The sequence below is a fragment of the Nycticebus coucang genome, chromosome 18 (genome assembly GCF_027406575.1).
Source record: "Nycticebus coucang isolate mNycCou1 chromosome 18, mNycCou1.pri, whole genome shotgun sequence".
In the NCBI taxonomy this organism is placed as follows: Eukaryota; Metazoa; Chordata; class Mammalia; order Primates; family Lorisidae; genus Nycticebus; species Nycticebus coucang.
Window position 1 is genome coordinate 42,574,974 of NC_069797.1, and position 12,995 is coordinate 42,587,968.

Sequence of the window (12,995 nt, forward strand, 5' to 3'; positions counted from 1 at the left end):
AAAACTGTTATATATATTACAATAGTTTCAGAAGTTCTCTGACATCTTCATACTTGCTGAACTAGTATAATAGATATAACACTGAGTATAATAAGAGACAGATAACTTCCTCCAAATAGCTCTTGAAGAATTCTTTCTAAAATTGTGAAAAGGCTAACAACGGTCCATTAAACTTATACTATGATCAAAGGCAGAAATAACTACTTTATAAAAACAAAGATGTGATTTTCTCTTCAGATCAATTTTATAATAAATTCTTACTTTGTCTCAAAATCTTTTACATGAAACCTGGATCAGTGGAACTACAATAATAATGGTCTCACATGAAGACATTTTATTAATGTTTCTCATGAATATGAAAAGGAACAGGAAACACGAACTTTCTATATTTCAAATTTCTCTGTCCTAAGTTTTTTTGTTTTGTTTTCTAGACAGAATCTCATTCTGTCATTTCAGCTAGAGTGCAGTGGCGTCATTATAGCTTACAGCAACCTCAAACTCCTAGGTTTAAGAGATTCTCCTGCCACAGCCTCCCAAGTAGCAGGGATGGAAGTCAGATTGCAAGAGATTAGGGACTACAGGAGTGCACCTGTTGGCTAGTTTTTCTGTTTTTTTTTGTAGCGATGAGGCTGGTCTTTTAACTCGTAAACTCAAAGGATCCTCCCGTATTCGTCTCCCAGAGTGCTGGGATTACAGGTATAAGATGGGCTATTCTAAGTTTCTATGCAATTTAAAAGAATCTGCTATCTGGGTTGCTTTTCAGATGTTTGCAAATTAATTTAATGCAACAGATGAGTTCCTTTTTTTTTCTTTAGTTTCACTCTGCTGCCTAGGCTAGAGTGTTGTTGTGTCAACCTAGCTCACAGCAACCTCAAACTCTTGGGTTCATAAGCAATCCTCCTGCCTTAGCCTCCAAGAAGCGTGCCTGCCATGATGTTTGGCTAATTTTTCTATGTTTAGTAGAGATGAGGTTTCCCTCTTGCTCAGGCTGGTGTGGAATTCCTGAACTCAAGGGATCCTCCCACATGGGATTACAGGTGTGAGCCACTTATACCCAGCTGACAAATGAGCTCTTTATAATCTGGTTTCCAAGTTTAGTAAATTAGCTACAAATTACAAATTAGCTCCTTAGTGTGGTCTTCCCCTCTCAGAAGACAGGTCTAAATAAGAACAGAAACATACTCTGTAATTTGTAATTCCTTCTTTTCCCCTCTCCCTCAACCTCTAGTAGTGAATGTAGTGTTATTCTACAAAAATTGTAGTTATTAAAGAAACAATGATCTAGATTACTTCCCTAGATATAAATTCTAGGGAAGTATCTAGTTAAATCAGCCAAAAGATATGAACAGATTTGTAAATGCTAAGTTTTAAACTCCCATAAATTTGGAAAAATTACGTATTATAGATTAATTCCCAAAGTATTCTTCTGGACATTAATTCAGTATCCTTCTGTCCCAAGCAATCATTCCTTAATACTTATCATACTTGCTTCAAAATGAATTCTTTATACTGTTTGCGGCAATGAATCTTATTCAGCAATCAGTACTATTGCAACATCCTTTCACCTGTTTTTCTCCAATGACGATCACACTGTTTTCAAATTTGGAATTGTTTTCAATTTATTATTCAGGGACAGGAACAGAATGAAACCAACAAGGCATCTGGGGCACAAAATTTAATGAGGCACTTACTCAGCCCTGTATTTGCATGACCCTGAATGTGCATATTTAAACTCTGTGCCTCAGACGTCTTGCTCATTTCTCCATAGTTCTAGTTCTGACATTATTTCAGTATATTTGTGACTGTTCAAAAGAAAACTTATCTTTATTCTTATTTCAACAAGTAAAAGGGTATTTTTCAAAAGAGGCACTTTTTATACTTTGGCTCAAAGAGTTTAAGGAAACAGTTGGGGAGGGCGACTGAAGAGAGAGGGCAATTCTCACCTCATGCACACAATATCAGGGTATTCAGCATGTCCCCTGGGTAAGGGGCTCAACTACAACTTGAACTTTACTCTGAAAGTGAGAACAATGTAAGCCAAAAATTTGTACCCTTATATTAATTTAAAATAAAAAAAGAAAATATTTAGTTCTGTATGTGTAAAACTTCTTCAATTACATTAAGAATACTAAAGTAAGGCCTGGTGTGATGGCTCACGTAGTGGTAGCACTCTGGGAGGCTGAGGAGAGTGGATTACTTGAGCTCAGGAGTTCAAGACCTGCCTAAGCAAGAGCGAGACCCCATTTCCACTGAAAACAGAAAAACTAGCAGGGTATTATGACATGTGCCTGTAGTCCCAGCTAGTTGGGAGAATGAGGCAAGAGGATTGCTTGCACCCAGGAGTTTGAGGTTGCCGTGAGCTGTGACACTATGGTACCCAACCAGGGTGACAGTGAGACTCTGTCACAAAAAAAAAAAAAGAATACCAAAATAATTACCCAAGTGTACACAAGGTGTTGGAGGATGAGACTATTGTCTCTTTTGCTGTTAACAAAGTAAACTGACCAAATTCATTCTAAGCCTTATGTGGAATTTCATACATTTAAATTAACTTCATACCATTAAAATGACAATTATATAAGCAAGAGAATCATTATTCCAAAATCTAAAAGGAAAAAACAAATCTCCAGGTTGAACTAATTTAAATAAATAACCTCATTTCTTTAACTGAAGTTTTCCCTTTTAAAAAAAAATCCCGGGTGGCGCCTGTGGCCCAAAGGAGTAGGGCACCGGCCCCATATGCTGGACGTGGTGGGTTCAAACCCAGCCCTGGCCAAAAACTGCAAAAAAAAAAAAAAAATCCTTTACCTAAAAGGAAAAACAAACTTAAAGTACTGATTTGAAGATCAGAATGCTTCTAAAACACAAAGGTAATTAAATACAAATCATATAATTTTAACTTCTGGAATAAAAATCTTTTTATTTTTGAATATTAAAAGAAAATTATTCTCACCAGGTAAAGCAGAAAGGTATGCAGCCCTGTTCCAAGCCCAACAGAAGACAAAATTCCTAAGCCTATCCAGTAGGCATACAAAAGAAATTGTTTCTCTATACGTTGCACATACTGCAAAACAAAAGGGATAAGGTGAAAAATGTGAATTCTTTATACAGAAATGTGGTATTTATAAACTATCACTAAAATTAAACAAACCAACTAAAATAAGTTTCAAACAGGAAGAAAGAGTAAAAATTCCTTGTAGCAGACCTATATTTTTAATACACAATAGCAAAGATAGAAAAAGTTCATCTAACTAGAATAAATTCCTTGTTTCTAAAGCTTTGAAGTCCTACTATTAAGAATTACTCATAGGGTGGGGCGGCGCCTGTGGCTCAGTCGGTAAGGTGCCGGCCCCATATACCGAGGGTGGTGGGTTCAAACCTGGCCCCGGCCAAACTGCAACCAAAAATAGCCAGCCGGGCGTTGTGGTGGGCGCCTGTAGTCCCAGCTACTTGGGAGGCTGAGGCAAAAGAATCACTTAAGCCCAGGAGTTGGAGGTTGCCGTGAGCTGTGTGAGGCCACAGCACTCTACCGAGGGCCTCACAAAAAAAAAAAAAAAAAGAATTACTCATAGGGTAATAACGAGGATAAAAATTTTAAAAACACATTTAAAAGAAATGCATTTAAAACTATAAATCCTTCTCTGAGATTAAAGTGTTTTAAAACATGAAATGATACCATTTAAGAACCATTCAAGAACCATACAATACATTAATGTTTTGCTATTTTAATAAAAGGTATTAACAAAATGTCCTATTTTCCCACCAGTAACGTACTCATGGAAATGAACATGTATTTCTATGCAAATAAAAGCTAATCCGTAATTTAAGATTAGAGGCCTATCAATATGTTTTGATGGATGACAAAAGCATATTATAGAAATTATGAAAATTTTGTAGTAATTAAAGGATTCATGATGCTCTGCCTGAACAACTTCAGGAAACTTACAGTGAAAATAAAAACAAATCATATAATTCAAACAGAAATGCTAAGCAGCCATAAGTGAATACCACATGAATATTCTTTGTGTATGATGTTAAGACACTGAGATACCAGTTATGAAATATTGAGAGTAGACATTCTATGAAATCCATATTATTCCCATTTGAAACCAGGATTAGAGAATGTGCAAGACCAGAAATAAAACTGCTGAAGCTCTTACCTGTTGATGTGCTCCTTCAACATAATACGTAGCTATAAGCACAGCAAACAGCAGTAAAAAAGACACCACAATGCTTTGACGATGCCATAGTCTTAAAAACAAAGTAAAAAAAATCTCAGTCTCATTTTTAGGATTCATTATTTCAAAACAATTTCTAGTTTCCAGCTCAGATACAGAATCAATCTTTTTGGGCTAAGCTCTTGTGTCCTTTAGTATCCATGGGCCTCTTGTGAGTGTGCGAAGGGGGAGTAGGGAAGATAGATGGAAGGGACGTAGGACCCAATTTCTGACCATAAACCCTACCACAGCCTTATTCTTACCTTGTTTACACTTCAACTTCTAAATTGGAAAGGCATTACAGTATAATAAAAGAGCACTGGCTTTCGACTCAGAGGATCTGGGTCAAAGACCCTTCATGTTGTACTTTGAGCAAGATACTTAACTAATCTTATTCTATTTCTTGTTTTTATAACTTTATAATCATGTACCTGTTTTACCTTCCTTATGAAGTTGACATAAGGATCAAAATGAAATAAAAATGTTACAAAATGTTTTATAAACTCTTAGTACAGTACACAGGAAGATAATAGTACAGATAATAACTTGAAAATGATACAGCATTTAAAAGTTCAACTCGCTCTTTATATTTGAAATAGAGTTTACAAGTACTAAATTTAAAGACACAACACTTTTTCATTGGCTCAAAGTATCAGTAAAATTGCCACGTATCATGAACCTTGTCCTGCTAAATAATCAGTGTATCTAATGTACACAGGCCTGATTTCTCCTTAATGTAAAACTAGGAGAAAAAAACACTGTCATATTTTCAGTGTTCTCTCTTGCATGGAAGATTCAACATGAGAAGCGTAAAAAAAGATTTAACATGAGACAGTGGTCAACTGTAACAATCCAATGAGCCAACAGCAATATTTCCCTAATCTACTTTTTTTTAAACCTATAGTAAGGAAAATAAATGTGTTGCTATGATAGTATTCTAAATTTAAGTAATTTATTTTGATGTAACAGAGGATAGGAAGTAGGAGAATGTTGAGGATTTCTAAACTTAGTAAATATGGTTCATATAAAAAGTAATGGAAGACTCTTTACTTTGAGGTCCATTCCTTCAAGATTACAAGGATTTCCAGAGAAAAATACTGCAAGGTAATGAGTGGCTGTCGCCACAGGACAATATTCTGCCTTTCTTCCCGATCCCTCCTCTTCTTTTCATTCATTGAAGAGGGGTCTGGAAAACAATAGTGCAGAAGTTAAAGCACAATTTCTAACATTTATGTCCACTCTTTCCAATCACTTTAAAAATTCATCTCACATCTGAAAGACTGCATAAAAATCTCAAACATACAAACATGATTCATACCTGGGTCGTATAAATTTAAACAGTTCTGGTACTAACCTGAGATCACCTCTTCTCTAGAGGAGGCAATCTATAAAACACAATTCTAATTACAGTGTTTGAAAACTATAACAGAAAGCCAAGGATTGTGGTTGGTCTCCATAACTTAAGCCTCAACAGAATTTCATTTGTCTATATATCTACCTACCTCCTTCCCTTTCAATCAGTGGCAGTCTTACAAGATATTCTTTTAAGTAGTTTTGGAGAGGGATGGTACAATGTACAAGTGCTTAAATACATACTGGACAAAAAGAGTTTTACCCCTGCTGCAGGCAACAGCAAGTCCTGGAGTCTTCAGAAATGAGAACTAGTCCAGACTTAGCAACACTTAGTGGCTTATCAAGGAGATGAATTACAGTAGTAGTTCTTCCTCATCTGCGGTTTAGGTACCTGTGGTCTAACGCTGTCTAAAAATACACTAAGTTTTAAACTGCATGTTGTTCTGAGTAAGGTGATAAAAACTCATGCTGTTCCACTCCATCCAGCCTAAGTTATGAATTATCCCTTTGTCTAGCTTATCCATGCTGTATACATTACTCTATTACTGGATGGGGAAAAACAGTGTCTATAGTTTTTGGTACTATCTGTAGTCTCAGGCATCTGGTGGAGGTCATAGAATGTACATACCAGAGATAAGAGGGAACTACTGCATTATAGTTGCCACTTTTTTTTTTTTTTTTTTTTTTGAGACAAAGTCTCACTTTATTGCCTAGGCTAGAGTGCTGTGACATCGTCATGACTCAAAGCAACCTAAACCTCCTGGGTTCAAGCGATCCTCCTGCCACAGCCCCCCAAGTAACAAGGACTACAGGCGCCTGCCATGATGCCCAGCTAATTTTTTCTATTTTAAGTAAAGATGGGGTCTCACTCTTGTTCAAGCTGATCTCCAGCTCCTGAGCTTAAGGGATCCTCCCCTCTTGGCCTTACAGAGTACTAGAATTATAGTTGTGAGCCATCAGGTTGGCAAACAGTTGCCACTTCTTAATCAGTGTTACCTAATAAACTGAGGCCAAAAAAGTGCTTACCATTTGTCAACTCGCTGACTTGACAGATACGAGAACCTTCTATAGAGGGTGTGCTAAAGAAATGGCACTAAAAATCTGAGCAGTTGATTTGGGAAAAACTCTATATTTCGGGAAAATGAAATGTCTAGACCAGGTCCTTCTGCCCCAATCTCAACATTATGTTTTGCAATTATTTTACTATCAGAGCACAACCTTCCACTTTTGTATATTACGCTGTTTCCCCGAAAATAAGACAGTGTCTTATTTTAAGGTGTGCTCCCAAAGATGCGCTAGGTCTTATTTTCAGGGGACGTCCTAGCTTTCCTGTAAGTAGGTCTTATTTTCGGAGGATGTCTTATTTTGGGGAAACAGGGTATTTATGTCTAGGTTGGTTTACCTTTTATGGGGGGGCATCATATCAAACTAATCATATTATAGAGTAAAGTGGTTTAGATCTCAAAATGTGGAAGCAAACTAGTTAGTTCCAAATCCTGGCTCTGCCACCTACCAGTAATACAATCTTGGGCAAGTTAGTTAACATTTCTGTGAAATGGGGATAACAATAGTACTTACTTGCAGGGTCAGTAGGTTAAGTGAGTTAATATCAATATGTATAAAGTTCTCAGAAAAGTTTGATACTTAGAAAGTGCCCAATTAATTAAGGTTAGCTATTATTGTCATCATTTATCAAAATTACACATACACTATTATAAGCCAATAATTTCATTTCTAGGAATGATTAGATATAAGGTGAAATGACTTGTACAAATTCATTCACTACAGCATTACTCACACTAGCAAAAAGACTGTCAACAATTTAAATATTACCAAGTGAGGACAAAGGAGTGATTAAAGTATGGTGCACTTATACAGTGGAATGGAATACTAAATAGTAAGTTTTTATGAACAGTGATAGCACCATCTCTAAGAAATATCAAGTAAAAAACACATGGTACCAAAGAGTAAGAATGATATGCTAACATTAATTTTATTTCAATGGAGTAAACAGTAGAGGAAGAATATATAAATGTATGTGCTTGCTGAAAGGAAAAGAAAAATAGCATACAAAATCTCCTAATAGGAACACACTCTGATATATGCAACGCCATCTCTGAATCCTGAAACTTAATGAAAGTGCAAAATTTATTGATAATCAGAGTAACCCAAAAGTCAGATCATTGCTGCAAAATGTCCTCTGTGAGGAAATAGAGATTAAAACAAACAAATGGAAACCACTGTTTCAGACAGCTTGCACAATAAAAGAGAATATCTGTGATAATAGTACCACACTAGAGTATTATTTTCAATGTGTTTGAGATGCCAAACAATTCAGAAGTTAAAAAGAAAACTAGTGCAATGAATCCCCAACAATAAAAAAAAAAAAAGAATATTAAAAAAAAAAAAAAGAAAACTAGTGGGTGGAGCCTGTGGCTCAGTCGGTAAGGCGCGGGCCCCATATACCGAGGGTGGCGGGTTCAAACCCGACCCCGGCTGAACTGCAAACCAAAAAATAGCTGGGCCTTGTGGCGGGCGCCTGTAGTCCCAGCTACTCGGGAGGCTGAGGCAAGATCGCTTCAGCCCAGGAGTTGGAGGTTGCTGTGAGCTGTGTGATGCCATGGCACTCTACCGAGGGCAATAAAGTAAGACTCTGTCTCTACAAAAAAAAAAAAAAGAAAACTAGTACAATTATCAGCAAAGAAAAACGTTTCATTTTCCTTTAAATGCACCAAGGAAAGTTCCTATTTAAATCATCCATATCAATAAAAGCCATCATTTTCAGGGTAAATGGATAAATAAGAGTCAAATATATCAAAATTTATTATCAATCCCAATTTGGTTATCAGGTAAGTTTATTCATCTCAAATTAAAACTTAGAAATAAATTTATAATAATCACATTCTAACTTTTGTAATAATCGTATATTTAAGAGTAGTGTAATGAGTAAATTTATAACCTATATTTTTGTGTGTTTGTTCTTGAGTTTTTTTGAGACAGAATCTTGGTTTCTCGCCCTCAGGAGAGTATGGTGGTATCTTAGCTCATAGCAACCTCAAACCCCTGGGCTCAAGCGATCTTCTTGCCTCAGCCTCCTGGGTAATTATACACCTTGGTAGTTACAGAGATGGGTGCTCTCTCTTGCTATGGCTGGTCTTGAACTCCTGAGCTCACTACTACACCCTGCTAGTTATAGAGATGGGTGCTCTCTCTTGCAATGGCTGGTCTTGAACTCCTGAGCTCAGGCAATGCACCTGCCTAGGCCTCCCAAAGCTAGGATTACAGCTGTGAGCCATTGCATCCGGCTTATAACCTACTTTTAAAGTTACAAAATACCATGATAAATCTGAGCACTAAGCCAAATAAAGACTTACCACATACCATTAGACAAAACACGGCTATGTGACTATGGCCAGGCTGTTTCTACAATCACTATGAAAAATTACCTATTGGCCCTGACTCTGATTTGATTTACAATGACAATATTAATAACAGATAAATAATATTTGAAAGGTATATCATTTAAATTCATAAAGCCCCTCTCTCCAAACCACCACAGTTTACCTGTGAAATTTCCATTATGTTGTTCCTTGTTCATTGCTACACGTCTCTGGTCACAGTTTTTTCCATTCTCTGCCATTTCATAGATCAGTAACTTTTGAGGAGCTAATACAACAAAATAAAACCCAGCAATAACATTATATACTTCTGCTTTGCAATTATGGCTGAATAAAACTTAATACAGGAATAACATCCTGTATTAAGGAATAACATCCTGAATAAATAACAATAATATTCCACATGAATGTAAAATGTGTTTATGCTTTTTTTCTTCTGTTACCAAGATTTGAACAAGTTACACAGAAAGTCTAATACAATCTGTAAAATATAAAAGCTGTGTACTTGTAAATCTTTTCCAAATAATTTTTTCCAGTGATTTTCCAGATTAAAATTTGGAGGCATTTTGTCCACAGACCAAGGATATCAAGTATTAGCACCTGCAAATACTGACAAATTATAAAGTCTAAAGTTATTCTAATTCATAATTTAACATCATATACATTGTCTACTCACAATTTACCCTATCATTTTTCCCTTGCTACCATTTTATCTTTCATATTCCTTTTAACATTAGAAAAAATAGATATTACCAAAGATGTTAAAAATGTTGACATATACATCTAAGGCCACAGATGAGTTTTATTTAAAAAACAGTTCTACTGAACGGAAGATAAAATCTGGGCACAGAAGACAAAAATTTTTAAATGTTTAAGATACATTAAATATATTTTTATATCATGCTTCATGACAGGTATAAATGTTTTTATTTATATCATTGAAATGCAACATATAAATTGTACTGACATAATTATTCTACACAAAAACATTAGATTGCCTATGATTGTACAATCCTTAGGTGTTAATAAATCAAATCTTTGTATTCAAAAAAACACACCACTTCAAACAAAATTAAAACTTTTATTCTTCAAAGGACATCAAGAAAGGGAAAACAACCTACAGAATGGGAGAAAATATTTGCAAATTGTATATTTCAGAAGAAGCTTATATCTACAATATATAATAAACTCTTACGATTCAATAATAAAAAGCAAATAATCAAAATTTAAAAATGGACAGAGGATCTACATAAATGTTTCTCCAAAGATATACAAATGGCTAATAAATTAGCACATGAAAAGATGTTCAACACCCTTAGCCATCAAGGAAATACAAATTAAATCACAATTAGATGCAACCTCATGCCTAGGAAGATGGCCATAATAAAAAACTCAGATATAACAAGTGTTTCTGAGGGTATGAAGAAATCCGAACCCTTATACACTGCTGGAGGGAATGTAAAATGGTTTAAACTTTGGAAAATAATCTATCAAAAGGTAAAACACTGGCTCAGTGCCCGTAGCACAGTGATAACGGCACCAGCCACAATGCACTGAAGCTGGCTCCATCCAGCTAAACAACAAATGACAACTGTAACCAAAAAATAGCTGGGCATTGTGGCGGGCACCTGTAGTCCCAGCTGAGGCAAGAGGATTGCTTAAGCCCAAGAGTTGGAAGTTGCTGTGAGCTGTGACACCACAATACTCTACTGAGGACTACAAAGTGAGACTCTGTCTCCAAAACAAAAAGGTAAAACATTGCTGCCAAGGCTCAGTAATTCATAAATGTTCACAGTAGTGTTGTTAATAGCCAAAAAGTGTATACAACCCAAATGACTATCAGCTGATGAATAGATACAGAAAATATGGTACATTCAAATCATGAAATATTACTCAGCCATGAAGAGAAATGAAGTGCTGAGAATAGATGCTACAGGTTCGATTAACTTCGAATATATTAAGTTAAGTGAAAGAAGTCATTCACTAAAGACCATATTGTGATTCCTATTTCTATGAAATGTCCAAAATAGGCATATCCATAATGACAAAAAGTAAATTAGTAGATTGACTGAAGGGAATTGGAAACTGGCTGCAAATAAGTTACAAGTTTCTTTTTGGGGTGATGAAAATATTTTAAAATCGTGGTGATGGTTGCATAGGTGTGAATACGCTAACAACCACCTGACTATACAGTTTAAATGAGTTAACTATGCGGTGTGTGAATTATGTTTGAATAAAGCTACTTAAGAAAATTCATCAGCATAAAACACCAAAACTAAATATGTTCATAGGAAAAAAATGGTATACTATTCTACAAGTTGCTTTCACTTTCTCTGTATTTAATAGCCTCACGCTTAAGAATATTCTTATGACCAAGTAGTCAAATTTTTCTACTTTGTTAGCTGATTTAGTGACAGTTCTGAATTCAAAGCCAAATGTATGAGTTGGAGAATTACAGTATTAAAAAAGAAAATTCAAGAAATAACTTTTTAAGATGCCTGTACGAATATGTTTACCTATTTTATTCCACAAGTATTAAATGAATAGCACAGCACCCTGCATGTACCAGAAATCATGTTAGATTTAAATTAGCTGATTAGAATATGATATAGTCATAGGCTAAATCTTCCTGTAGTTTCTTTATTGGTGCTATTTTATTCCTTGACTAAACTTCTAATTATAATAACTATTTCCAAAAGCATACCTTTACAAAGGAAAACAAGTGATTGAACAAAAGTATACATTGAATGACTGAAAAAAAAGTATACATTTCATCATTGCAACAGAGATTCTCCTTTTTTAGATACAATCCATTTGTAAACACCTTTGTTTTGTTGCCTTCCTTTCTCAAGGAGCACATAAACATATGGAGAAATAAGGTATAGGTTTCCATTAGCATAGATAGACTCAAGTAGATACTTGTAAGATCTAAAGTCTGAAAATCTGGATTTGCATACCAAATTTGCCACTAACTAGTTATGTGATCTTAAGTAAATGTCACGGTCTGTAGGCCTTGTCAGGATCTATAATATGAGGACAAATTATTGTCCCTTTCAAAGGATATGTGAATGAAATAGTGTGTGTGCATGCACCTGTTATCTGCGTGTATGCGGGTGTGTGTAACTATAAATGCTAACACATCAAATGGGTAAGAGGTATATGAAGCAGTAAACCTACAAACTGCCTAAACTAGAAAAACAACTTCACAGCATGTGCCTCACTGCTACCCTATCAGTGATGCCAGTGTTGCTCATTCAACACTTATTTAAAAAGTAATGGGATCTCTAATGGGCAGTGAGGAGATAAACGTGAATAAGACAAAGTCCTTGTCTTCAAGAGGATCATAGTCTGGTGTAAAAAAAAAAAAAAGTCAAATAAGTACAAGAAATCCATACGGCTATATATAATGAAATGGGGCTTTTTTTTTTTTTTTTTTAAGATCAGAGTCTCATTTTGTTGCCCTTGGTAGAGTGCCATGGCATCGTATCTCACAGCAACCTCAAACTCTTGGGCTCGAGCAATTCTCTTGCCTTAGCCTCCCAAGAAGCGGGACTACAGGCGCCCACCATCATGCCTGGCTATTTTTAGAGACAGGGTCTCAATCTTGCTCAGGCTGGTCTTGAACTCCTCAGTTCAAGCAATTCACCTACCTTGGCTTCCCAGAGTGCTAGGATTATAGACATCAGCCATTGTGCTGGGCCCTAAAATAGGTATTTTAATAAAAAATAAAACTAGATAGAGGCTAGGCGTGGTGGCTCACACCTGTAATCCTAGCACTCTGGGAGGCCAAGGTGGGTAGTCTGCCTGAGCTCAGGAGTTCAAGACCAGCCTGACCAAGAGCCAGACTCCGTCTCCACTAAAACCAGAAAAACTAGCTGGGAATGGTGGCTGGTGCCTGTAGTCCCAGCTACTAGGGAGGCTAAGGAAAGATGATTCCTCAAGCCCATGAGTTTGAGGATACTATGAGCTAAAATGATGCCACAGCAACTCTACCCAGGGCAAGAGAGTGAGACTCTGTAGAAAAAAT

General features: G+C 36.0%; 1 protein-coding gene across 3 annotated transcripts in view; it reads right to left on the reverse strand.

The window, feature by feature from the left end:
* The window catches only part of VMP1 (vacuole membrane protein 1), a 156,465-nt gene that overhangs the window by 115,101 nt on the left and 28,369 nt on the right, over positions 1–12,995 (reverse strand). For 2 of the 3 annotated variants that reach the window (XM_053569065.1, XM_053569066.1), the window contains exons 2-5: positions 9,135–9,236; positions 5,268–5,403; positions 4,161–4,251; positions 2,954–3,064 (exon numbers count right to left, since the gene is read on the reverse strand). In XM_053569065.1, coding sequence (XP_053425040.1) covers positions 2,954–3,064; positions 4,161–4,251; positions 5,268–5,403; positions 9,135–9,210 — 414 coding nt within the window. In that variant the 5' untranslated portion in view covers positions 9,211–9,236. The remainder of the gene's footprint in view (positions 1–2,953; positions 3,065–4,160; positions 4,252–5,267; positions 5,404–9,134; positions 9,237–12,995) is intronic. The other variant, XM_053569067.1, reaches the window with a different exon arrangement.